The sequence below is a fragment of the Aristolochia californica genome, unplaced genomic scaffold (genome assembly GCF_029961685.1).
Source record: "Aristolochia californica isolate CCGP_79_NKW_82.1479 unplaced genomic scaffold, dmAriCali1.0.hap1 SCAF_6, whole genome shotgun sequence".
Lineage (NCBI taxonomy): Eukaryota > Viridiplantae > Streptophyta > Magnoliopsida > Piperales > Aristolochiaceae > Aristolochia > Aristolochia californica.
The window spans coordinates 792,897-818,147 of NW_027182257.1; the positions used below are offsets into that span (position 1 = coordinate 792,897).

The 25,251-nt window shown below is 40.5% G+C and overlaps 6 protein-coding genes and 2 non-coding genes across 9 annotated transcripts; 6 read left to right on the top strand and 2 right to left on the bottom strand.

Moving 5' to 3' along the window:
* The first annotated feature begins 3,072 nt into the window (after positions 1–3,072).
* On the top strand, positions 3,073–5,443 carry LOC137934951 (homeobox-leucine zipper protein HOX11-like). Its single transcript, XM_068779553.1, has 4 exons — positions 3,073–3,541; positions 3,698–3,966; positions 4,277–4,356; positions 5,050–5,443. The coding sequence occupies exons 1-4, from the start codon at positions 3,352–3,354 to the stop codon at positions 5,324–5,326; spliced, it is 816 nt and encodes a 271-aa protein (XP_068635654.1). The 5' UTR covers positions 3,073–3,351; the 3' UTR covers positions 5,327–5,443.
* A 779-nt stretch (positions 5,444–6,222) lies between these two features.
* On the top strand, positions 6,223–8,252 carry LOC137967134 (protein trichome birefringence-like 4). Its single transcript, XM_068813583.1, has 5 exons — positions 6,223–6,864; positions 6,963–7,155; positions 7,271–7,467; positions 7,559–7,717; positions 7,788–8,252. Exons 1-5 carry the CDS (start codon positions 6,290–6,292, stop codon positions 8,107–8,109), a joined length of 1,446 nt encoding a protein of 481 aa, XP_068669684.1. The 5' UTR covers positions 6,223–6,289; the 3' UTR covers positions 8,110–8,252.
* A 198-nt stretch (positions 8,253–8,450) lies between these two features.
* LOC137967131 (uncharacterized) lies at positions 8,451–11,669 on the bottom strand. The gene is made up of 4 exons (XM_068813581.1): positions 11,461–11,669; positions 10,341–11,055; positions 8,852–10,251; positions 8,451–8,761 (listed from the first exon to the last, which is right to left on the bottom strand). The coding sequence occupies exons 1-4, from the start codon at positions 11,572–11,574 to the stop codon at positions 8,696–8,698; spliced, it is 2,295 nt and encodes a 764-aa protein (XP_068669682.1). The 5' UTR covers positions 11,575–11,669; the 3' UTR covers positions 8,451–8,695.
* A 961-nt stretch (positions 11,670–12,630) lies between these two features.
* On the bottom strand, positions 12,631–12,703 carry TRNAA-AGC (transfer RNA alanine (anticodon AGC)). Its single transcript has one exon. It is a non-coding gene; the product is annotated as a tRNA-Ala (tRNA).
* A 103-nt stretch (positions 12,704–12,806) lies between these two features.
* On the top strand, positions 12,807–12,877 carry TRNAG-GCC (transfer RNA glycine (anticodon GCC)). The gene has a single exon. It is a non-coding gene; the product is annotated as a tRNA-Gly (tRNA).
* Positions 12,878–12,968: 91 nt separating this feature from the next.
* LOC137967133 (pentatricopeptide repeat-containing protein At4g21065-like) lies at positions 12,969–15,299 on the top strand. The gene has a single exon (XM_068813582.1). It carries the CDS (start codon positions 13,376–13,378, stop codon positions 15,272–15,274), a length of 1,899 nt encoding a protein of 632 aa, XP_068669683.1. The 5' UTR covers positions 12,969–13,375; the 3' UTR covers positions 15,275–15,299.
* Positions 15,300–15,651: 352 nt separating this feature from the next.
* On the top strand, positions 15,652–21,416 carry LOC137934134 (tubulin-folding cofactor C). Of its 2 annotated transcripts, XM_068778374.1 has the most exons (4): positions 15,652–16,846; positions 20,303–20,420; positions 21,030–21,075; positions 21,168–21,416. In XM_068778374.1, the coding sequence occupies exon 1, from the start codon at positions 15,718–15,720 to the stop codon at positions 16,798–16,800; it is 1,083 nt and encodes a 360-aa protein (XP_068634475.1). In that variant the 5' UTR covers positions 15,652–15,717; the 3' UTR covers positions 16,801–16,846; positions 20,303–20,420; positions 21,030–21,075; positions 21,168–21,416. The 2 variants fall into 2 exon arrangements, with proteins under 2 accessions (XP_068634475.1, XP_068634474.1); XM_068778373.1 differs by lacking the exon at positions 20,303–20,420.
* Positions 21,417–21,986: 570 nt separating this feature from the next.
* On the top strand, positions 21,987–25,183 carry LOC137967207 (uncharacterized). The gene is made up of 7 exons (XM_068813694.1): positions 21,987–22,300; positions 23,142–23,232; positions 24,005–24,120; positions 24,215–24,274; positions 24,376–24,441; positions 24,523–24,728; positions 24,834–25,183. Exons 1-6 carry the CDS (start codon positions 22,244–22,246, stop codon positions 24,715–24,717), a joined length of 585 nt encoding a protein of 194 aa, XP_068669795.1. The 5' UTR covers positions 21,987–22,243; the 3' UTR covers positions 24,718–24,728; positions 24,834–25,183.
* The last annotated feature ends 68 nt before the right edge of the window (positions 25,184–25,251 follow it).

Genomic DNA, 25,251 nt, shown 5'->3' on the forward strand with positions numbered 1-25,251 from the left:
TACATAGGAGGGGGCCTTCTCCTCATTGTTGTCATACTAAAACTCGTCGTAATAGAACAATATCCTTTGCCTAGGTAGAGGTGGAAATGGGTTTAGGGTTTAGGGTTTAACAAAATTCCATAATGCCTGAGCCTGATAAAAGGGTTGACTTATAGGACCCTTTAGTTTTATCTTTTATATAAAATGCAAGTTCCATGAAAAAAATGTATGGCAAAGAATTACATTCTCACATATTACTTCAACAAAGATGTCTATGGAGATTAGGGTTTAGGGTTTAGGGTTTTGAGTCTAAACACAAAGAAGAAGAATTTCCGAAGTAGTACACATTACAAAAGCATATTCGCAACAACTAAGACAAAACTTTCCATTTTATCCATCCAATACGACTAAGACCCTTAAACTTCAAACTTGTCTTAGAAAAATAGGTACCACAAAGAGAAATCCTAGTGGGTAGGTCCTCCCACAAACGGGGATAAGTGCTCTTCTCCTTCCTTCAAATAAAAGGCGAAAGGCGAGATTGTGAATCATTTTATGACTCTTATTCTTTAATTATCTAGAATAATTATCATAATTAGAATATATCCAAACTTTTATTTTGAAATAACCTTTACAAATATTCCCTTAATCCGATAAATTTACGATCACTAGCCTCTTTGGAACGTGAAGAAGAAGAAAAGGGAAAATTATTCCAAACCCAAGTTGGTGGTCGGTGGTCCCCCTCCCCCTTCTCCTCCCACGTGGAGAACCATGGACACTTTTGTTCCAATGTACCACATTAACACATATTGTTGGGTACAAGCCAGACCTAGTAGAATGAGGGACCATTTGACCCTTTGGAATGTAACTAGTTAAAGTAGCATGTCACAATCTCACATCACGTGCCGTGCCGTGCCATGCGATCCGGGCCGAACAACCTCATCCCCCCGCCACAATACTCCCACGTGACGTTGGGCCCATTATGATCTTGGGCTGGCCCACTTTGGTATATCTCTCCATGCTGTCAGCGGTTTTTGTGTACCACACTGTCCGCTTTGAACAGTCTGCCATTACTTTTCTTTGTCCCTTTTTCCCTTTTTTTTTTTAATTTAAATATTTTATTCTTTTTTAAAAATCAAAATAATTAAAATAAACCACTAGGACCACGTGTGGACCACTAATCGATCGTCAATTATTAGGTTGAGCTTAGTCGGATCCGAACTCTAATCGGATGTTCTAACGGATAGATCCAACTGGGTCCACCTCAAATGATTATCCTTCTCGTGTTGTTCCCAATCGACAAAAAGCCCATGTGGTGTTCTGGGCCCATACGAATTCGGCAAATGAGCCTGATCTTGCGTCCAATATAATCGGATCCGGTCCCATTTTCGACTTTTCTTCGGATTTCGGTAACGGAGGAGACGTCAGGCGTCCACGTGCTCTTCACATGGGCAATGGGCCCGGCTGGGGTGATTTGGCTCTGACTAATCATTTTTCGGCCTGGAGCATCGTCCATCGCCCTCAGGTCGCTTTCTCTGTCTCTCCTGATTTCCTGCCTCTTGTTTCGGATAGAGAAAGGCGGACCTCCGCGGACCACTCGACTCAGTTTTTATCCTTTTAGAGATCACACTGACTCGGTCTGAGTCGTGCCACGAGTTTTACAATTCCTTGTTCGGATGGTTCATAACCGAGTTAAGAAGTGTGCGCATCGAGAGACTCAGTCACCGAGTCATGTAACCCGGTGAGAATAGAAAAATCCCGAAAAACAAGAAAAAAAAGGGAATCTGGAGCTGCTGGAGATTCTCTGGATCAATGCTATCGCCAACACAATTATGCGGCTGCCATACGCTTCACTCCCCTCTCCTGGAACTCCTTTTGTTTCTTTCCACATATCCTTCCACAGAAAATGGAGAAAATGAATGGGAGATTATCAAACCACCCGTTGGAAATCTGAAATCTCGATCGACCGAACGGTTTTTGTTGTGGGTTCTCTGATGGAGCAAAGCGACAGGGGAGGCTGGAGAAGAAGGGAGGACCACGACCTACCTTATCGTTAAAGCTACAAAATATGACTTCAATAATTGCCATGATTCGAACTCCCAATGCGGAAGGAAAAAAGTTGGATTTTCAGCTGTTTGTGTCCTTTTCTTCTTCCCCCGTTCTTTACTCATAGCTTTGACCATCTTTTCACCTCCGCTCCCTGTAAAACTCTCATCAAGACTACGTCGAGATGGGGACACCATCAATCGCACCTGACGGGTGAACTCGACAGTGCGCCCAGTCTGAAACCCAGATAAGCAGCCTCTGAGATTTGCAGATTCAGAAGTTTCTGCCATCTTCGATTCAAATATAAGAGCATGATGATGGATGGGAATTGGGACATGGCTACCCTGTAAAATGGAATGTTTTCCGCAGAAAGAGCAGGCAAGCTTTAGATACACAATCATCTCCCAGGCGGACCAACGAATCATTGACTTCGAAAAACTTTTTTTCAGTGTTGAAACTGGAAGGTCCAGTTGCCCCTTTTTTGACTCAATTTGGCTGCCTTTGATGGCTCTTCGTTATCCCCACGAAAGCGGTTCTTCGTTTTTCTGCATTGGTCTGCCATTTGTGCTCACATAATCTTCTCTCAGCTCACTATTTTATTCTGTCTTCTTCTTCAACGCTAAGTACAGTTTCACACCAGGTGCTTGTAGAAATGACTCGCATACGGACTGGCTGATCTCACAGCATTCTTCGGTCCAAATTGGTGGCTTTGTGGACTCGTTTATGGCTCATTGCAACAACCATTATGATAAGATGATGGCGGGACCCTGATTAACTTAATTATCTTGTGCTTTTACTTAATTGATGTGGAGATAATGCAACAAATTAGAAGTTACAATTTGGAAGAAATTTCCATGTAATTGAGTGGGTTGATTCCATGCAATTAGATCAGAACCAGTAAAACATATTTCAAATCTTGGTCTGAGTAGGTTTTTCACAATGAGAAGGACAGGCTGTGAAGTAAAAAAATGAAAAAAGGGAGAGAAGAGGAGTTGGTGAGAAAGCAAATAAATAGCAAAGAGCTCGGGAGATAATCAATGCCCGGGCTTGGCCACTGTATAATGAAAACAAGGTGGGGATTTTCTCGGCACTTTCCCTCTCACATCCTTCCCTTCTCTTCAATTCACGTGCATTCATGGGTTTCACATTTCAAACCCGACCTCACATTCTAAATCCTTTACAGAGTTTATAATCCTGAAATCTTTCAAAAAATCTTCTCTCTCGATCGATCCCCTCCTGTGTGTTCGTCGTTTCTGGTTCTGGGTGTTTCAGTTTCAGTTTGCTTTTTCGACTGAGCAGCTGGGCTAATTTTCTCCTTATTCTGCGTTCATGGAGCTTGCTCTCTCCGTCGGAAGTGAAGCGACAAGAAAACGGGAGGTCTGTGGTGCGTCGAGGGATCGATTCCGACATGGGTCTTCGTTGACGGCGAGTGATATTCGGGAAGGAGGAGGTGGTGGTGGTTCCATGAACTGCCCTCCTATTCAGCTTGATTTGAAGCTTTCATGGTCCAGCCACACCGGTACGATTAATTCAAGCCTTTTATGTCATTTCTTGGATACAATTTCTTGGTTTCGACTTGAGTTCAATCATTTGAGAAAATTTGCTCACTTTATGTTCATGTTTAAATAATCATCACTGTATATCTCATGTTCGGAAGTACATTTCTGAGTTGCAGGAACGAGCTATGAAGGCGAGTCCCGGGGAGGTCTGGATGCGAATCAAGCTCCGGCAAGGAAGGATCGGGACAACGACGTGGGAGCTTCTTCTTCAGACTCTCATCCCACGGCCGGCGGGAAACACAACTGGGAGGCCGACGTCGACAGAGCTTCTTCAAGATGCAGCGACGAAGAAGAAGCTGGCTCCACCAGAAAAAAACTTCGTCTCTCCAAAGAGCAATCTTGTTATCTGGAAGAAAGTTTCAAAGAGCACCCGACTCTTAACCCGGTTAGTTCTCCTCTGGATTTAGATGAACCTCTTGAGTCACAAGAATGGTTTGGTCGTCTGTAATCTCTGCAAAGATTTGCTTGGAAAATTCAGTTCGTTTAGCCGATTTTTTAAAAGTAACATGAGGTCGTTTATATTGGACTGTCGTTTACAAACCCATCCTGAGAAGAGTCAAGAATGGTACCATTCCGCTGATTGGAATAAAAATAACTAATTCACTTTTCAGGAGATTGATGAACAGTTCAATGGTTAATTTTATATAACTCAAAAGTCTGTGATTAAAACGTTGTTTTAATTCTGGTTCATGCAGAAACAAAAGCTGGCATTAGCAAAGCAGCTGAATCTCCGGCCAAGACAAGTTGAGGTCTGGTTTCAGAACAGGAGAGCAAGGTAAACTCTTCTTCTTCTTACTGAACCCTTCCTTGGTTTTTAAATTGTCACCCAGAAACTCCATTTTTCTTTTCTTTTTCTTGGTTCCTTCTGAAATTTTCCCCTCACTGAAAGCGGTCTTATGATTTTTTTTTTTTTATTTTATGAAACCAGTTTAATTTTTCCTTCTTCTTCTCCTCTTTCTCTTTCTTTCGTTTAACCGAGCTCGATTTGTTTTCTAGCTAGCTCAGAAAAACCATTTGTCTTAATTTGTTTCGTTGGTTTGTCTGAATTATTTTCAGGCTTCCCAAAAGAAAACAGTAAAAAAGAAAAGCAGTGAAATGATTCCTTATTTTCATCCATTGGTTTTTAAATTTAACTGAATTCCCATCCACTTTCTTTCTTTCTTCTTCTTCTAACTGAACTCCCTTGGTTTTCAAATTTTAACCCAGAAACTCCAGTTTTTGTACTCGTTTTTCTCGGTTCGTTCCGAGTTTTTTCGCTTCACCGAAAGGGGTCTTATGAAATAAATAAATAAAAAACAGTTTGGTGATTTCCTTCTTCTTCTTCTAACTAAGCTTGATTTGTGTCAAAGCCCAGTAAAAGCATTCCCGTCTTCGTTTGCTTTCTCTGAAACATCCTTATCAGTTTACCTAAAAAATGTAAGAAAAGCAAAGAAATGATTCCTTTTTCTTCCTGTTCTGACTTTTACAGGACGAAGCTGAAACAAACGGAGGTCGACTGCCAGTACCTAAAGCGCTGCTGCGAATCTCTAACGGAGGAGAACCGTAGACTTCAGAAAGAGCTGCAAGATCTCAAGGCGCTGAAGACACCCACCAACCCCTTCCGCATGCACGTGCCCGCAACCACACTGACGATGTGCCCCTCTTGTGAGCGAATTTCAGCCACGGCGGCGGCGCTTGCCGGCAGTAACCAAAACCAGAAGAATCCGAGCTTCGGGATTCCGAAGTCAAGGTTCTGTCCTCCTTGACCACATTTTAGTTCCCTCTTTTTTTTTTTTTAAATAATTATGATGTACATTTTGGTAGTTCGCCTAACGATTGATTATGGGTTTAATATAAAAGTGGATATAATAAAATTAACCAAACTATTTTCCATGAACACATGGATTTAATTAAGTAGCTTACGAGTAGCGACAATGGCGTCCTGTCCTGCTGGCCATCGGCAACACCGAGTATTCGGATGAGGTTCACCTGTCCTGCTGAGCGAATCGCAGAACTGCAGTTCTCAGTTCCCAGCCGTACCCATCCTACTGACATTACTGAAATTCGATAAGGAAATTCAGGAAATATGTCCGACCATAAAAACAAGCAAAAACAAAAATTCAGTCAGCTTAAGCCCGCTGCCATGTAGAAAACGAAGTTACGGTCGCTCCCAAAGTGAACTAAAGAACAGAATCTCATATTCGAAGACAGAAATCATCCGGACTCGTCCACAAAAAATGTAAGAACTGTGCACTAATAGGGATACTAATCTCTATTGGATTACATCAACTGTATTTTAATGGTCTTGATTTTGATTTCTCTGTAAGATGTAAGAACTGAAAATACACTAAAAAGTTCTTCTCAAATTTATTTAGAATATAATCAATAGCTTTTGGGTATTTTTTTTAATTAAACCAAATAAAAAATAGAACCAGATGAAGTTGGGCGTCGCTTCCCACGTAAAGCAAAATCAGACAAGAAAGAGCAAAGGATGCAGCTCGGATTTTTGCCACAATTAATCTTTCTTCTTGTTATACAGGCTGTAAAATCAAGCTTTCATTGGTCGATTGATCGATAATATTTTGTGACTGTAGCAATAAGTATCCAGTAAATTTGATTATCGAGAAACGAATTGTAAACAACCGCCTGAGTGGCAGATTTTTCGTTTAAATCTCTCTTCTTCGTTTCGTGTTGTAAATTGTAAACACCCAGTAGCAGCTGTAGTAGTCATGCTGTGTTCCGTCAATCATCCTCCAACAATGGCTTCGTCGTCATCGCCCGAGATTTTGAGTTCGATCAATGATCTATGGAGAACCATGATCTCTTCCTTCTTCAAGTCAAGAAGACCCGTCTTTGCGGCGGCCTTCTTCCTCCTCCCGGTTTTCTTCTACTCGTGGAAGTTCTCTACCGAAGGACCGGCGGCAAATTTCGCTCTGAACCCACGGATACTTGCGTCGGTTTCGTATCAATTCTGCTCTGCGATCGGTTCGATGAATTCTCTTCTCGTTCCTCCGTTCATTGATGAGAGTGATGCCCGGAAATTAGTTGTTCCCGTGAAGAACTTGCCAGTTAGAGTGTCTGAAAGAAAAGAAAGCTCAACCGATAGGAAGGTTGAGAATGAATTTAAAGATATGGAATCCTGCGATCTTTTTAATGGAGATTGGGTTCTTGACGATTCGAAACCCATGTACTCGCCGGGATCGTGCCCTTTCATTGACGACGCCTTCAACTGTGCTCGAAATGGGAGGCCGGATTCTGATTTCATGAGGCTGCGATGGCAGCCGAGTGCCTGCAGCATTACCAGGTTTTCAACTTGTTTCTCTTTCGAATGTGGTCTCCTCAAACTATCTATCCATTTAGCTTTTCTTTGATGACTAATTGGTTTTGTTTTGGATTCTGTAGATTGGATGGTAAGACGATGCTGGAGATGCTGCGAGGGAAGAAGATGGTCTTCGTGGGCGATTCCCTGAATCGAAACATGTGGGAATCACTTGCCTGCATTTTACGGGAATCACTGGAAGACAAGTCCAGAGTCTTCGAGATTTCTGGGAGGACTAAATTCAAGACTGGATGGTCCTATGCTTTCAGATTTTCAGTAAACCGCCATTACAACCAGCTTTTGCTTTTCATCTTTCAAGAACGAGTTGCTCTCAGCTTCAACTGGCAATTTCATTGAATTGTTTTCTCTGATATGGCTATCTTCTGCTCAGGATTACAACTGCTCGATCGGCTTCGTTCGATCCCCGTTCCTGGTCCAAGAATTGGAAGTTTACAATTCAACCATGAGCAGCCCCAAACCGACGCTCCGATTAGACGTCATTGATTCCTCTTCTTCCATGTATCAAGATGCTGATATAATCATCTTCAACACAGGGCATTGGTGGACTCATGAAAAAACGTCTCGAGGGTAATCTCGAAGTCCCAAAACTCCCCAATTACTCTCTTCTCTCAATTCTGCGTTTGTTTCACGTTTCCCTAAACTTCTGTAATTTTTGCAGAAAGAACTACTATCAGGAAGGAGCATTCGTGCACCCAGAACTCTCTGTCACAAAAGCTTACAAGAAAGCATTGTCTTCATGGGCCAAATGGGTTGATGAAAACATTAACCCCAATAAGACCCGTGTCTTCTTCCGAGGCTTTTCCGCAACTCACTTCAGGTAATTCATCGTCTTCTCCATGTATCTTTCTGTTTCTCAACAAGCAGAAGACTGACCGGGAGTTGTACAGGGGCGGGCAGTGGAACTCCGGTGGGAGCTGTGACTGGGAGACGACGCCCATTACAGACGACTCTTACCTGAAACCTTACCCGAAGATGATGAGAATTCTTGAATCCGTGATGGCTGAGATGGCAACTCCCGTTGTCTACCTGAACATCACCAGAATGACCGATTTCCGTAAGGACGGCCATCCGTCGATCTTTCGGGATTTCGTGACGGAGCGGCACTCGATGCACGTCCAGGACTGCAGCCACTGGTGCCTTCCGGGGGTGCCTGATGCATGGAACGAAATTCTCTATGCTTTGCTGCTGATTGCAAGCAAGCATGATTAGAAGAATTTTCAAATCTTTTCAATTGCTCGGGGTCCAATTTCTGTAATATTTTGATTTTTTTTCAGCTTTGAGAACACTGTGATACCAATTTTTGCTTTAAAATTGTAAATCCTCTCAATCGGAATTAGAATCTCATATAAATGGGATTGTTTCAGCTGTGTTTGTACTATGGCATTAGTTAAACAACGTAAGAATTAAGATGAGTTTGGCAAAGGTTCCATTAAGAAGAAAGTAATCAGTAATACGGAACCCTGAAATGGAGAATTTTGATATCTGAAGTTAAAGACGATGAACTGCAATCGGTAATACAGAGCTCTGAAATGGGGACCATTCTGATAGAATGAAACGAAGCGAAGACGATTAAGTGAAAAAAATTTCATTTAACATAATGCTGATTCCAAATCAGGAACATGTTCCAAGAACAGAGTAACATAGGAAGATTTCTCTAAGAAAGATGGAAAAAAAAACCATTCTCTGTGCTCGAGGCATTAAAACATATGCCAATGAACAGTAATGGGGCAAAGTTCTGGCGTCGTCAAAATTTCCTTCCGACTTTATTAGCCATCAAAATTGACCTCTTGTTTCTTCAGTTATTTCTTGCGCATAAGGAGTTCTCGTTAAGTGGTTGCAGAGCTGCAGATTTCCTCCCCACCTGCACATTCACAATGAAAAATCTGTAAGTACGAGAAGACGATGGGATAAGTAGCACAGGGATGAAATCTAATAGAAGAAAATTGCTTACTTCAGCAGTATTAGCCTCTTTCACCATCCGTTTGAGCTGTCTAAGACTCTTACCGTCTAACAATTCCAAGCCTTTCTTATTCACCTTCACCTTTTCCACCATTCGCAGGCCCAGCTTCTCCATCTTGATGGGTTCCCTGGTTATGCTCTGCTCGCTGTTATTTTCCTTGTTATCAGGCTCCAAGACCTTTTTCTTCCCGCTGCTCTTGATTGGAGTCCCCTTTTTCGCAGAAGAAATCCTCCGCAAGAGGCTTCCTCCTGAATTTGGAGTAATCGCTTTTCTGGGTGGTGAAATCACCTGAATGCGGCTGCTAACAGTGCTAGAAGTCTGGACGACCCCCCTCAGTGGAGTCAGTGCTTCAGCCAAGTCGCAGACGAAGTTAGTGTAGACAGAACTCTCTCTGTCTTGTAATGTGATGTTTTGATTTTCTACAGGGGTTCGTTCGTCTGCTTTTACACCCGCGCATGGGTTTTCAGAGTCCTCTGGTGCTTCACCTTCAGCCGGATTTTTCTGATTGGGAAGGGAAATGTCTGCAGGAAGAGGCTGCAGTTCAGTATCTTCATCACTCTCGCTCAGCACATCAACTGAGACTTCACCATGGAACAGATTAGTCTCAGGATTGTTGAGGTCCGCATCTTCTAGGCCTGCTTCTGGCTCGAACTCTGCAATATCCACCTCTGCAAGAGATGAAATAGAAGATTCCCGATCTTCTTCGTCCGCATCCTCACTCAATTCATCGCTTTCCGATGACATGTCGCCCGGTTCTGTGTTGTCTTCTCTAATGAGCAGAGTGGGGGCATTGTCGGGGTTGAAGTTATCATCAGGTTCGCCACCGGGGAGCTCGAACTTCGAGGTCTCTGCGTAGCTGCTGGTTTCATTCACAACCTCGACGGAAGTTAGCTCGTTATCTCTATCTTGATCTAGATTTCTTTCTTCACGAACTGGAACGCTTCCCTCTGCTTTAAGTGCATGAGACCCATCAGATGTCAGCTCTTCAGTCTGATTTGCAACTGGCTTTTCATTTTCCGCGTCGGGTGTCTCGCTCGAGTTTTCGCCCTTCATCGACAGAGAAGGGTCTTGGACCACAGCAGGAATATCATTGGCAACTCCAGTTGCTAGCAGCACATCATCACCCTCAACTTCCGCTTCCGAATTCTTCTCGTAGCTGAGCATCTCTACGCATTTTTCCTCAGTTTCTGGCGGCATGGAAGATTCAGATACAATTTCTTGAACGTTTTCAAATGTTTCAGAGATGCTTCCCTCTACTTGGTCAAGACTAGTTTCCGGCATTACACAAGTTTCTGAAACAGCTGCGACAGCTTTGGCAGTGATCTCGACTGAGAAGACGCCAACCTCATCGGTAACTTCAGCTGAGGACGCAGAGTCAGTAACGCTCACCCCTGTTTTTTCACCATTATGCAAGTTAAGCTCTATGACTCAGAAACGATGAAAGCAAAAGTTGGACCTCAAAGAAAACGAAGCTACAAACCTTGTTGGTCGTCTTCACCAGCTTCGTCTTTTTCGCCAGGGACTTCGCTTGAATGGGATTCGGAAGGACCATTAATGGAATCAATGGATTCAGACTTATCCAAGGTCTCATCGGGTTTCTTCTCGAAAACTTCAGACTCTTCCGAGAGCGCATCTGAAATCTTTATAGTTTCCTTCCTTCCTCTGCATTTCCTAGTGGACGGAAGCTCTTCAAACAATTTCTTCTCCGACGCCATGAGCCTGGTGGATCTCCTCGAGCCAGTTCTTGCACCAAGTGCGACCACCGCAGGAGTGTCGGTCCTCTTCTGCTGACATGTTTCTGTTTCGGCATTTCTTGGAACAGAGGTAGCTGTCGCCCTCTTGCGACCCACATTCCGGGCAATGGGCGTTTCGGGCATATCCGATTCTGTCTGTTCCTCAAGAATTTTAGAGGATTCCTGGGATTCTTGTTCCGGCTCCTCTTCTTCTTCGAGAATTTTTCGTCGGGAAGCAAAAGCAGAGGCTTTTGTAGCAGTTCTTCCACGAGTTCTTGTGATCGACTGAGAATTTTCTTGAACGTCTTTGGATTCACCTTCTGTTGGAGGAACCAGGTTTCTCCTAGTTGATCTCCGGCAAGATTTTGAAACATCGGGTATCTGCGGCCCTGCTTTTGCCGGAGCTCTAGCTGGTGTTTGGATGTCTTCGGTATGCTGTTGAATGTCTTCGATTCCTTCAACCTGATACAGTATAAAAAAAATACTGATTATAGATTAGATTAGAAGGAAAACATCGAAAAAGATAAAAAGAATAAGACATCGAAACGAAATCATATTAATCTAATTAAACATAGAAATGCAATCATTGATTTACGGATAATAAACCAGGGAAAGAGAAATCAAGGAAGAATAGAGGAGATTGATTCGACAGGGAGATCGGAACAATAACTTCTTTGTAAAATGGATCAGAATGGATTGCCGGATTACAGTTTGATTGTTTTCATCCAATGATTTGCATGTCTCATAGGAGAGAAGCAGGGATCCAGTTCTAAATATTAAGGAGGGCGACAGAATCACAGTCGAATCCAACTAACCAAATCACTATGTTCGAGATAAGAAAGAAAATAAATCGGAGGGAACGCATACCGTTTGAAGCGCCTTAAGAGCATCGGCCATGGCGACATTCGTCATGTTGGCCGGAATTCGATTCTTCTTGCAGAGCGCCTGGAGATCTCTTCTGGTGAGACAGTGAAAATCCATGACGGACTATTCAAGGGTAGTAAAGAAAAATCAGCTGCGTTTTCCAGGGAAAAAACGTTCTCGGGAACGAGGGTGAGAGGGGGCCTGAGAGGAAAAGAAGCTCTCTGCTTCTGCAGTGACGGAAAAGAGCAAGAACCCTCCTATATAACAAACGAAAGGGAGTGAGATTTGACCGTTGAGAAGTTTAAGGAGATTTGACCGTTGTATGCCAAATTTGAAATTTGAAATCTGATTTTTTTAATGTTTTAAATAATTGTTTCCCAACCCTAAAAAGTAATGGAGCGAAGCCACGCTCCGTTCTTTGTTGGCATGACTGCGCCTTATCTGAGCCGTCCAAATCCCATTGAGATTAGGATCAACGGCCATCTAGTAAAAATTGTTAAGTAAATCGCATTTGAAATGATCATGGCCTTTCATTTTGGTTTAGTACGTATTACATCACCAATATGACTAAACCTGTCATTCATTCATGCAAACCCTAACCCCTAAACCCTAAATTCTTCTGTTCCGATTGAACCTTTCTAACTCACTTCAAATGCTATCATTAAACTGATTAATCTTGATTCTACTCAATGAATTTAACTTAGACTTTCATATATCCGAGTAAGTCCCAAGTCACACTAAAAAACCCTAGATACAATATAATTTTTTAGTGTCATGGCAAGAATTAGATGAAATGCATGGTGTTACTTTCAAACGCCTAACCAATACAACTTAAAAGATCGATTTGTTAAATACGAAAGGCCAAGTACCTAACATAATTCTGACAGTTACGACTCATCAAGTTGACTTAAGCTTAGATTTTGGGGTTCTATCGGTCTAATCAGACCAAACAATGGTTATATACATTTCTTTCTATCTCTATCTTATTTAAAATTTTAATAATAATTATTTAAATTTTTAATGACTATTTTATCAAAGAAATTAACGGATAATATTGGACTTTAAAAAAAAAATTGATTATGCATGAAAATACAGTATTAAATCATGGGTTACAAGTAGAAGTAAAAATTATTTATGCAGTCAACAAAAAGAAATAAAATGAAAAACACAAAGTGGAGATGCGGGGTATCGATCCCCGTACCTCTCGCATGCTAAGCGAGCGCTCTACCATCTGAGCTACATCCCCATTTGTTACTCAAATCCATAATAATAAATAATATATACATTTATAAAGATATTTCCTTTTTAACTCTTTTCATTTTAATATGACTTATACTTTGTCATCTGAAGCACCAGTGGTCTAGTGGTAGAATAGTACCCTGCCACGGTACAGACCCGGGTTCGATTCCCGGCTGGTGCATTTTTTCTTTTTTTATTGTTCTGGCCTGTACTTTTTGAAGTACATACAACATCCAGAACAGGGTCAAAATATGCGAGCTTGCAACCGATCGACTTCTTCAGCTAAAAAGCCCTACGAGGAGAAGAAGAAGGCACCTGCAAGTTAGGCCACATCCTCTGGCTTTCTCTCGCCCTCACTTTCCCGCCGGCAGGACTCCGTCGAACTCTTCCTCAATCTAGGGCCTCTTGGAGAAGATGTGAATTGGGTTTTCATCCTCCGTTGTGTCTACTAAGCTGATAAGGTCGAAACAGTTTTCTGCTTTCCTGCACCAGAAAAAGTTCGAGATGAAAAAAGTATAGCTGGAAATGCATCGCGGATAATTCACCACTTTTAAAATTCGGTAAGCTGGGTATCTGGTGGAAAGAAAATGTGTCAGCTCTCAAAATGTGAAATTTCATCGATGTGAATACCTCTTTGCATCAACTCCAATGAGATTTCTCCCAATTTCCCATCAATATTATGCTTCCTGGCGCAAGAGGCGTCTCTTGTTCTCTTTTGGTCTCCTTCAGATTCTCTCTTCCGGCTCCTTTGGAGACAAAACAAATAAGCCCAAACATCTACTGCTCGGTCCGGTACTCGCAGCTATTCGGTCCCTCCGAAAAGAGCTTCCCTTCAAGTGAAGATAACAAAACTATCTACTACGCGTCTCTTCTTCAGTCATGTATTAGTCAAAGAGCAGTTGATCCTGGAAAACAGATCCACGCGCGCCTTCTCCATGTAGGTAACGCTTTTAATCCCGTACTCGGAACCAAACTAGTGAATTTATACTCATCTTGCAACTGTCTACCTGATGCCCATAAGCTGTTTGATAGAATACCTAAGCAAAATATCTTCCTGTGGAATGTCCTCATTCGAGGGTATGCCTGGAATGGACCCCAAGAAGCTGCGCTTTCCCTTTACTATGAAATGTTGAAATATGGACTGAAGCCTGACAATTTCACTTTCCCCTTCGTCCTGAAAGCCTGTTCAACTCTCTCTGCACTGCAGGAGGGGCAAGACATACATGAGCATGTTCTACGTTCAGGATGGGAGTCTGATGTCTTCGTAGGCGCTGCTCTTATTGATATGTATGCAAAATGTGGATGTGTCCACAGCTCTCGGGAAGTCTTTGATAAGATAACGGAAAGGGATGTTGTCCTTTGGAACTCCATGATAGCCACATACAATCAGAATGGACACCCAAGTGAAGCTCTTGCTCTGTTTCGTGATATGAATTCAATGGGTTTCAAATCAACAGAGGCCACTCTTGTCTCTGTGATCTCTGCTGCAGCTAATGTTGCAAATCTCCCTCAAGGCCGGGAAATTCATGGGTTTAGTTGGAGGCACAAGCTCGAGTCTTTGGACAAAGTAAAAACTGCTCTAATTGATCTGTATTCCAAGTGTGGATCATTGACAATTGCAAGGAGGTTGTTTGAGAATCTTAACCAGAAGAGAGTTGTGTCATGGAATGCCATGATAGCAGGCTATGGAATGCATGGTCATGCTGCTGAGGCTCTAGCTCTGTTTGAGGAGATGAAGAGGGACAAGTTTCAGCCTGACCATATAACTTTTGTGGGGGTATTGTCTGCCTGCAGTCATGGAGGTTTGATTGATAAAGGGTGGGAGTATTTCAAACTTATGACAGGAGATTACTCGATGGAACCTAAGGTTCAACATTATACTTGTATGGTTGATCTCCTCGGGCATTCTGGCAAGCTAGACGAAGCTTATAATCTCATCAACGGGATGTGCATCCCTCCTGATTCCGGTGTCTGGGGTGCTTTACTTAATTCATGTAAACTTCATAAAAACGTTGAATTGGCAGAGGTGGCCTTGCAAAGCTTGATTGAACTCGAGCCTGATGATGCAGGCAATTATGTTCTTCTGTCAAATATTTATGCACAATCTGGGAAATGGGACGGAGTAGCAAAGGTGAGGAAACAGATGACTGAGAGAGGATTGAAGAAGAGTATAGCTTGTAGTTGGCTTGAAGTGAAAAACAAAGTTCATGGTTTTTTAGTAGGGGACTTTTCTCATCCTCAATCCACTGACATTTATAAGGAACTGGAGAAACTGGGAGGACTGATGAAGGAAGCAGGCTATGTGCCCAACACGGAGCCTGTGTTTCATGATGTTGAAGATGATGAAAAAATGCATATGGTGACTAGCCATAGTGAGAGGTTGGCCATTGCATTTGGGCTTATTAGTACCCCTCCTGGAACAAGGCTTGTAGTGTCTAAAAATCTTCGTGTCTGTGATGATTGCCATGTTGCGATCAAGTTTATTTCCAAAATCGTGGAGAGAGAAATTGTGGTGAGGGATGTCAATAGATTCCACCATTTTCGAAATGGTGAGTGCTCCTGTGGAGATTATTGGTGAAAAGACAGAAAACAACTTTGGAGCCCAAATTCTCAGAGTATTTGTAATCTATATTTATTTAATTAAATAATTTTAATTTAATTTTTTAAATTATAACAAGTTAAAATCTATCTTAATTTATCAATAAAAAGTTATAATAATTTATATTTTTTATATAAATTAAATATTTTTTAAATTATTTTATTCTTATATATAATTAATTTAAAATCTTAGTTTATTTTTTAATTTTTTTATTAAATTATCACCAGTTAATGTTTTAATTTATTAATAAAAAATTAAATAAAAATTATAAAAGTTGAATTATCAAAATAATTTATTAATAAAAATTATTCTCTCCTTTTCCTATGCTTCACTGTCCTGCTTTGCTTGAAGTTTCTCTAAGCTCTGATGGGCACAAAAACTCCTCCCACCGATAGTCCAGACCGAACATCTGCATAATCGCCATGGAAGAGGAGAAAACCGACGTCTCGGGCCAAAAACAGGACACACTTTCGCAGAAAAGTAAGCATGAGGCTATGCTCGAGCGGCTCTCCAACCTCCACCAGTCTCGATTACAGCAGTCGGTATCCCGAAAGTTAGGTTCAGAAGAGTCGTCCGCTGCCTTCGAATCTACGCAGTCTTTCCTCACTCGTTTTGCTGAACTGAAGCACTCCGTTGTTGCTTCTCTGAAGCGATGCCGAGAAGCCTCAGATCCTGATTCCAAGTCTTCCCTCAAGTCGGATCTTGAATGCATTTCCTTGGCCATCGAAGACCTCCAGAGGCTTGTGGCAGAAAACTCTTACTTTCTCCCCTCCTACGAAGTACGCTCCTCGCTCAAAGCTATCTCCGATCTTAAAGAAAGCCTGGAAGTTGCGAACTCTGAGCTTCTTCCTCGAAAGAAATTCTCCTTTCGAAACAAGCCGCTAAAGAAGGATATTATCATCCACAACAGAGATGCGCATTTAGCTCCTTCGCAGATAAACGACCAGTTACCCCTTGTTTCAGCAGCCGTCAAGATTCATGATTCACCAGGGCTTCGGAACACAGAGAATAGTGTATTGGAGAAGGACTTTAGGGCTATGGAAGGTGGGGATTTCACTCTTGCGGATCTTAATTCCTGTGAAATTCGCCTGAGAGGACGCCTGAGAACTCTTTTCGTACATAGGCTAAAGAACTGTCGGGTTTTCGTGGGTCCAGTCTTTGGATCAGTCCTTATTGAAGAAGTTGAAGACTGTCTATTCATGTTGGCGTCTCATCAAATTCGTATACACAATGCAAAAAATACAAACTTTTATCTCAGAGTTCGAAGTACGCCTGTAATCGAAGATAGTTGTGGAGTGAGATTTGCTCCCTACAATCTGGTCTACGACGGGATTGAAAAAGATTTGAAGGACTCGGGGCTGGAAGAGGAGACTGGAAGTTGGGCCAATGTGGATGATTTCAAATGGTTACGAGCTGTTCAATCTCCAAATTGGTCTGTTTTGCCAGAGGAAGAACGAGTCTGTACCATAAATATTTCGGATTCAGGAACTGAAAGTGAAACCTGATATTCTCTCTTTTCTGTCTTGTCCCGTGCCTATCAGAATCACAAATGTGAGTCAAGTAACAATTTTGTTATTTCCACCATTTTTTGCTTACTCTAAATCGTGTTGAATTTAGAATGCCTGTGGTCATGGAATTAAATGGGAAACCGGGTCCTTCTTGATACTTTCTTCTCAGCGTTGAGAGGAAGACGACGGATATTCTGAAACAGTCTCCTCTTCATCAACGTGAGAAAATGGTGTTTGGCAAGGCACGCTTTCCTTGTCAACTTCAAGTGACTGAAATATGATTTTTATCAGTACTCAAGAATTGGCATTCGTTCTTTAATTTCAGCAAAACTAAAACTTCAGTTTTGATAGTCATCAGGGCAAGGTGGTAAGCTTTAAGGCTCTGATGACCACTTCATATATCTTGTTCGTCCTTGATGATGTAATTCTTAAATGCAGCAGACTTTCCTAGGGCAATGCTGATTTCCTCTACGCCAAGTTAAACTTAGACTAGGTTCCATCTTCCTCAAGGATAGGGCCCTCTTTCATTTGAATTCAGCAAACCTAATGGATCCGTATTTCGTGATGGCCAATGAGGCCTGTCACAGAGGTCAATCATTTGATTGTATTTGGTAGGGGAATGATCCAAGAAGCAACCTGCCGTTTTACTTTGATATTTAGTTACACTCATGTACAGGACCCTTTCTCACAACTAGAGCCCTGGTGTCCAGTAACAAGCTTCATAGAAGGTCCTTTTTCAACTTCATCAGGACCAAAAATCATTTTTGTCTTGTCAAGATCCTGAACTGCACAGTTAGAAGTACAACCGTGCAAGTGCAATGGACCGCACATTCAGTGGCTAGTGCTACATTTGACGGAAGAGTTATCTTCATATTCTTGAAGTTGTGTTTTTGACTAGTGCGTTTGGAAATTAGACTGGGTAGGAGAGTGGTCAGGTCGGTTCTGTTAGTGGTAGCACCAACTTATGCAATTATATGCAAGCCATATTGTTACCCAGTCATTCATTAAAATGGTGAAATCTAATCTCATTTCATCATACTTCTTAGTTTAGTTTTTTTTAATCCTTTTTAATGATTTTTTCCTTGTTTTTAATAATGAATACTGCTTGTTGAGAAGAGCAACATTTTATACCTCCTCTATCATCTTTTGGACACTTCTATGAACACATTGAACCTGCTTTTATTGCATCTGAAATTGTAGCAGGAGAGTTGAGAAAAAAATTGTCATATGACTTGTACAATTAGGTTTGGCAGCTCCCTGCTCATGCTTACTCTTGATAGATGGCATAGTTTTCCTGCAGCTCTTAGTTTATCTTCTATTTCTGTCTTCTAGCAGCTTGATCTAAAGCATCAACCTTAAATTTTTTTTCTTCATTTTTTAAGAGCACCCTAAAAGCTCTATACATTTTTTTTTTTTTGATAAAGATGTATTAATAAAACGAGAGGAACTGCAAAATTTGGGGGAGCAGGTCCCTTACAACCAGCGATTGTAGGGTAGCTCCTTGCCTGGCAAGCGCATCTGCTGCCGAATTAGTGGATCTCGGAATGTGAATCCAAATACAAGAAACAATTGACATAATTTCTAAAATTTCCCGAAAGGTATCCCAATGCCTCCACGGGGGAGGGGATGCACTCTCATACCATCATATAACCACTTTTGAGTCACCTTCGATATGAAGAGGTCCACTGCATTTGTCTCTAAAGACGCGGAGACCGGAGAGGAGGCCATATAGCTCTGCAGACGTAGAGTCGGATATGCCTAGAGGGCCGGCATAAGAGAAAAGCTGACTACCGGAATAATCTGAAATAACTCCTCCGAAACCAGAAATCCCAGGGTTACCAAGAGACGAGCCATCAAAATTTAACTTAAGATAACCAGGTTCAGGAGGAGTCCATTCTTGCAAAACCGGGATCTTTTTCCCAGAGTGCATCATAGCCAAATTTCTCCAATTTTCACTAAAAGCTCTATACATTCATCCAGGTGAACCGATTTTTCAGGCTTATGCAGATTCTGATTTTTGATCCATCCTCTAAGAAGTTATGAAAATTTTTGACCTGGATTACAAGTCAGAATCAGATTATTTAATTTTTAAATTCTTTTTCTGTTTGACATTGAAGCTCTTTTTTCTTGGCATGACCTACTCCGGGATGATTTTTCAGTTCAAGTTATTTCACTCTAGTTTTATTTCTTACAGCTTTGTAATAGTGTTCGTTGCATGGACTTCACAGATAATCATGTTCATTTCTTTGAAACAAAGTTACTCTTCTTATACTACTGAAAGCTGCAAACTCAAGTACATGTTCAATTTGTAGAGCCAGAGAATGCCATTTATACACCATTTGCTCTCAAGAATTTCCAAGATGCCAGTGACAACCTCATCACGTAGTCTTCTCCTTCATAAAATCATCCTCTTTACTTTGCTGACTTCATACCCTTGAAATATAGATCTCCTTATTCCACATTCATAACATTAGATTGTGTTGGACCATATTCTTGACTTGTTGACTTGTAAGCTTGCTCATGCGGGTTTTTAAAAAGTTTTTCCATTTATTATTTTCCTTACCTTGCAGTTATCCCGTTCTTTTTGGAGTCTCTCAGTTCTTTCCTGCTAAAGATAAATAAAGGTCTTCTGATTGACATTCTGTTAGTCTTCTAATTTGTTTTACAAGAACTCTAATTTCTGTTGACATGACATTATTTCATTATTTTTTTATCCTCTTCTGATTCCTCGTGTGTTTGTATGTTAGCTTTCTTTTGACCATGCTCACAGCATGAGTTCATTTGTCCTCTTTTGAAGGAATAATGGTCTATTTGTTTGTCTGGATGGGGAATCTGAACAAACAACAAAGAGAAAAAGTGCTTAAAGAATTTACTGAGGAACGTAATATTCTAGTGAGTCATTTATCTGTGAAAACTATAGTTTTTTTTCCAGTGAGTCATTGTAGTCACTTTAGCACAAAAATAAAAAGTGGTTTTTATTTTTCTTGCATGATAACCGAGCAAACTTCTATGAAGCAGGGGTCTATCTACTTTTCCATTGGCCTAGTACACAGTGATTGCCTTCTTTTGATTATTTAAAATTTTAGGGATATTTTGCCTTAACATCAAGATCAGATTAAATTCTTTTTATCAATTTGGCCTATTATGTGGATTGCTGATTTGGAAAGAATGATAAAGAGTAAATACTTGTCATGGATTCTGGTGGAAGGTAAGTATTTGCTGATCAATTTGGCTTCAAGATCATGATTGTTTTCTCTTTTCTCAAACTCAAAAAGGTAATTATTTTATTCCCATTGAGAAGCATACTTGCCACCACTGTTCGTTATTGCAGGTTCATCTTCCCAGTAATAATCCCGGACTCTCTCTCTCTCTCTCTCTCTCTGTATTTTTCATGATGGTTTGATGTGTGAACCAATATATGATGAATTCCAGTTCTACATTTACTAAGCTGCAATTGATGGGCCCTCTTATGTTTCTCTCTTTCTTGAGGTTTGGTTAGGTATCTCTATGTTACTCGTTTGTCATTGTTTGGTTTGAGGGACTTTAGCTCTGGATTGACGTTTGTTGATGGATCTCTATGTTGAATTTTGTGTTTTGCATCTGCGAAGCAGAAGAAGGTGGGTCTTGTCATCCCGTGTTATTCAAGATGTTTAGATGAATATACTAGTTTGATAAGCTTCTACAGAATTTAATGTATGCAGGCATGCAAATGCTTCTCTCTCTCTCTCTCTCTCCTTTTTCTTTTTCGTTTTAGTTGTCTCCGGAAAGTAGGACACAAATGTGAGTATTATGTGCTTCTTTGAAGATTTCTTTTGGTTTATTTTATTTTGATCTAGTCAAGGAGCCAACGCCCTTGCGGAAAGTACTCTGCTTATAAGAGTTGTTTATGCTCCTTGATACACAAGGGCTCATTGCCTTCCATAAAGGTGTCTTTTTAAGCCTTTTAGATGTCAAATGTGCCTTGGTATTGAAGAATGCCTCTGGGTCAATAAAGCTTGCGGATTTTAGTGCTCGAATGAGTTAGGTTGACTTAAAAACTGATCTAGTGCTCAAGTGTTTATACTTCATTAGATTCTTTGGTTCTTTCCTTAGACCCTTATTTTCATTTCATTTTCTTTCTTTCTTTCTTTAAACCCTGATTCAAGGTTATGTCTGACATCAAATGCTTTTCGTTTTGTTTCAGGGATTTTATGACTGACTATCAAATGCTTTTATTTTTGTTTCAGGGATTTCTTCCATTTGCTTCTCTCTTTCTTTTAACCCTGATTCAAGGTTACGTCTGACCATCAAATGCTTTTCTTTCTTTCTTTAAACCCTAATTCAAGGTTATGTCTGACTATCAAAGGCTTTTCTTTTTGTTTCAGGAATTTCTTCCATTTGCTTTTCTCTCTTTCTGTTTTCAGGGATTTCTTCTATTTGCTGTGGAGAGTCTCTTTTCTTGGAGATGTACTATTGAAGAAGAAAATGAATACATGGAGTTTTAGCTGATTTTGTTGATATCTTGTTGTCTTCCAAATTGGAAACTGAACGTTCTATATATTTGGTTGATTGGGTCCTAAGAATATGATTAAGAATCAGCATAGATGCTTCAGACAAAATGAAAAAAACTAGCAAAGAGTACACCATTAACAGTGAATGTCATTAGACCAGAAATACAAAGCTAGATGAAGTAAAACTAAAATCACTACAGAACGAATTTATAAAATTGATCGATCTTCTCTTTGGTTTGAGAACCTTTCAAAGCTTAATATTTCATATGAACTTGTCTGTGGAAATTGGTTTTATTCACTTTCTTTACGCCCTAATGCAAATATGGTCCCTTTCAGGAGAGGGAGGGCACCCTTCTCCTTCTCCTAGATTAGGGCCTTGTTCTAGACCTCCAAAAGATTTGTCAACTCAATTCACTCTGTTCATCTCATCCTTGTATGGAGACAACAACAACAACAAATCGGCGTTTGCCACGTAAGAAAACACCAATAAACGAAAAAATTTACAATCGTTGAAAATGAATTTAGAAGAGCCAGTGGTAACTAAATTGAATCTAACGGAGTGGGGGCCCAGAAGGTCACAGGCGGGTCGTTTTTGGACACAGAACCGAGCTCCAAAATGTCCATGGTCCAATTCTTACCTTCTAGAAGCCCAACCCTTCTCTGACTTGGTCGAGCCGCTGTTCAGGAACATTTCGAAGAGTTCCCGGCGAAAATCGGAAAACCGGCTCGTTGGTTAAAAATATCTTTTACGGGAAGAAAAAGAGTCAAGAGTCAGAGAGGGGGAAACCGTTTCCGGGAATCGAATTGTTTTTCGCATTTTCCTCGATCTTTCCTTTCAACCTCTCCCATGCTTTTTGAATCAGGAATTGGGAGCTCATCGACGGGTAGTCATTTCATCTGGATGCGGGTTTTCGGCTCTTGAGGCTTTCTGGGTTTCAGCGAATTTCGCCATGGGGCAGGCCTTCCGCAAGCTGTTCGACGCCTTCTTTGGGAATAGCGAGATGAGGGTAATTTTTCTGATTGTGATTAGTTTTTTTTCCTCTGGGCTTGTTTTGAGTTGTGTTTGGTTGGTGAAAATGTCGATTTTGGGACTGATTTAAGCTCTTTCTTTTTGTTTGATTGTAATTGTTCGTGTGTTCCTGTCAGGAATAGCTGCGGTGGTTTTCGAGTAAGTTTTTTTAGGGCGATTGAGTAATAATCATTCAGGGGATTTAGAAAGTGTCTCTTTTTTTTTTTTTTTTTGGGTTGGACTTCATTAACGAATTTTAGAAAGCATTGTTTAGTAAATGTCTCTTGAAGATGCCTATTGTGCCCTGAGAGTGGATGATAGAGATAAGGATAAGAATCAACATATAAGTTCGAGATAGGCTCAAACTCAAACTCAAAAGAGTTGTGATCACCTATCGTTTTTGTTGTGATTCTATATATAGTGTATACCTGATCAATGATAATTGATCACGGTAAATATTATTCTCCATTCCTAAATTCAATAGTGGACACTGGTGTGACAATACCTGCACAAACTCTCTCTTGTTATTTACTAAAGAGATAGGCAATTGGTGGAGTTCATATAATTTCTCCTCAAAACTTTATGTAGAATGTCAGAAGGAAATGTTTTAATGAAGCAGATAATGTCTGTTGCTTATGAGATTGGTTTACTTTTAAAATTCTTCTCTGTATGTTTTTTTTTTAATTTACTTTCTTGGACCATTAACACCTACATCAGTTCACACTGGTTACTGCTTCTGTTGGCTTCTACTGATTTTGTCACACTTGCATTTGTGTCCATGAATTTTCCTGAGCTTGAAACAGTTTAATGTAATTAAGTAGTGAATTTCTGTGGCTTAGGTTGTGATGCTTGGATTGGATGCAGCTGGTAAAACAACTATACTATACAAACTGCACATTGGAGAAGTTCTATCAACTGTCCCCACAATTGGTAGGTCACTTGAAGTTCATCTAATCTGTGTAAATGAGAGGAGGCATGGATTTAATGATTAAAATAGGTGTGCACAGCAAAATAAAATCTTCAGATTAATATTCGTAGTAGATATCGAGTTTTTATGTTGCAGCCACTGTATCTGTATTAATTGAATATAGCATTTCGCGATCAATTGTACTTTAACTGTGAATGCAGGGAAGAAAGTTTTGGTAACTGGACATTATTTCATTTGAATCTGCCATAGATATAAAGTAGCCATTTGGAGAGGGAAAAGCAGTCAAGTTTATCATCCTGCCATTGATATAGCCGTTAGTTGAGGGAAAAGCAATCAAGTTTATCTTTGTCCTTCAGCTCCATCTTGGATTCTGTCTAGTTGGGTTTATAAGTATTGAGTGTTTCATTTGAAAACTCAGAAACTTAGAACAGCCTCACGCAAAAGTAAAATTCTACTTTTGGCTTAGCTGAGGCAGACCCATATCTCTTTGTTTTTTTTCTAATACTTGTTGTTCCAAATCTATGAGAGGTGCTGGGCTTCTGTTATAACAGTACTGGATGTGGTATCAATAGATATTGATTTGGTAATACAGGCACGAAATTGGACCACAATCAAGTTTGTGAATCCTGTGACTAATGTCTCAGAATGAGTATGTATCTCTTGCCATAGGGTTGACCAAGTTGTTTGCTTCCTGATAATGATGAAGAGCAGAAAATTCCTACTGCATTTGCATCTGCATTTGTGGTTTTAATTTATCTTCATTTTGTCGTACAGGATTCAATGTTGAGAAAGTTCAGTACAAAAATGTTATTTTCACAGTGTGGGATGTTGGTGGGCAAGAGAAACTAAGACCTCTCTGGAGGCATTACTTCAATAACACTGATGGACTGGTATAACCGGTTCTATTTGTGCATTTGGAATTAATATTTTCCTCTCCCATTGCCTCTCTATATCTTATTGAGATGATTACTTTCTTATCCGTAGATTTATGTTGTTGATTCCCTGGATAGAGAGAGAATCGGAAAAGCACGGCAAGAATTTCAGGTTTGATAATGAGGAGTATGTTGTTCTCACACTTTTGAATTTCAGTATGCTGCCTCTAACTATATGTTATGACCGGTTTCATTTGCTGTTCTGGTCTTCAGGCCATTATCAAGGACCCATTCATGTTGAATAGTGCCATCTTGGTGTTTGCAAATAAACAGGACATGGTATGTTGAACTAGACCTGCATGTGGATGTTTTGTTATTCATTCAAAATTTTCACTGAACTGGTATTTTTGTACTCAAAAGAAAGGAGCCATGACTCCAATGGAGGTGTGTGAAGGCCTTGGTCTCTTTGATCTCAAGAACAGAAAATGGCATATTCAAGGTACTTGTGCTCTCAGAGGTGACGGTCTGTATGAAGGGCTGGACTGGTTAGCTGGAACCCTGAAGGAGTTGCGAGCAGCTGGGCATACTGTTTCAGTAGGAACTTCCTCATTCTAACTAAACCCAAGGTTAACTAAACTGTTTTCCCTACTTTCTCCGTTACATTCAAAAAAATTACCCACCTCAAGTTGATAATGTATTGTTCTGTATCTGTTTTTTTTTCTCTTGCACAGAATCACTTTCGACTCGACCAGTCGGAGCATGAATGGTCAGAACTGCACAGAGTTTATTTTGATTTGTTGTATCCTAGTTGTGTGGACATGACTACGGTTATGTTCTGTTTACTGACATTGGTTGAAAATATTGATGTAGCAATGATAATGTAACCAACAGGTCTCAAGAATGTTTTGAGCCCTTGGAATGTCTGAGGTCTGTAGTTATTGTATGGAATTGTTACTTGTAGCAGCATTCTGGATTATTGCATCACATTGAGGCTGGCATGGTCTTTTTTTGTTGATAGGTTGACTGTAACTAACTGAATTCTTGCTTATGGGTTTGGAAAACCGAATATTGAAGCATGTTTGGATTGAATGTTGAATTTTTTTTAACAATTTTTAGAATCTTACAATGATTGGAATATAGTGGGGTTTT

Bases quoted from the DNA above. Each gene is read 5' to 3' on its own strand.
- LOC137934951 (XM_068779553.1), top strand. From the start codon at position 3,352: ATGGAGCTTGCTCTCTCCGTCGGAAGTGAAGCGACAAGAAAACGGGAG. The intron at 3,967-4,276 runs GTTAGTTCTCCT...TGGTTCATGCAG, and splicing joins AGCACCCGACTCTTAACCCG to AAACAAAAGCTGGCATTAGC. The intron at 4,357-5,049 runs GTAAACTCTTCT...TGACTTTTACAG, and splicing joins TTTCAGAACAGGAGAGCAAG to GACGAAGCTGAAACAAACGG.
- LOC137967134 (XM_068813583.1), top strand. From the start codon at position 6,290: ATGCTGTGTTCCGTCAATCATCCTCCAACAATGGCTTCGTCGTCATCG. The intron at 6,865-6,962 runs GTTTTCAACTTG...TGGATTCTGTAG, and splicing joins AGTGCCTGCAGCATTACCAG to ATTGGATGGTAAGACGATGC. The intron at 7,718-7,787 runs GTAATTCATCGT...GGAGTTGTACAG, and splicing joins TTTTCCGCAACTCACTTCAG to GGGCGGGCAGTGGAACTCCG.
- LOC137967131 (XM_068813581.1), bottom strand. From the start codon at position 11,574: ATGGATTTTCACTGTCTCACCAGAAGAGATCTCCAGGCGCTCTGCAAG. The intron at 11,056-11,460 runs GTATGCGTTCCC...ATACTGTATCAG, and splicing joins CTCTTAAGGCGCTTCAAACG to GTTGAAGGAATCGAAGACAT. The intron at 8,762-8,851 runs GTAAGCAATTTT...GTGAATGTGCAG, and splicing joins AAGAGGCTAATACTGCTGAA to GTGGGGAGGAAATCTGCAGC.
- LOC137967133 (XM_068813582.1), top strand. From the start codon at position 13,376: ATGCTTCCTGGCGCAAGAGGCGTCTCTTGTTCTCTTTTGGTCTCCTTC.
- LOC137934134 (XM_068778374.1), top strand. From the start codon at position 15,718: ATGGAAGAGGAGAAAACCGACGTCTCGGGCCAAAAACAGGACACACTT.
- LOC137967207 (XM_068813694.1), top strand. From the start codon at position 22,244: ATGGGGCAGGCCTTCCGCAAGCTGTTCGACGCCTTCTTTGGGAATAGC. The intron at 23,233-24,004 runs GTAGGTCACTTG...TTTGTCGTACAG, and splicing joins ATCAACTGTCCCCACAATTG to GATTCAATGTTGAGAAAGTT. The intron at 24,275-24,375 runs GTTTGATAATGA...TCTGGTCTTCAG, and splicing joins AAGCACGGCAAGAATTTCAG to GCCATTATCAAGGACCCATT.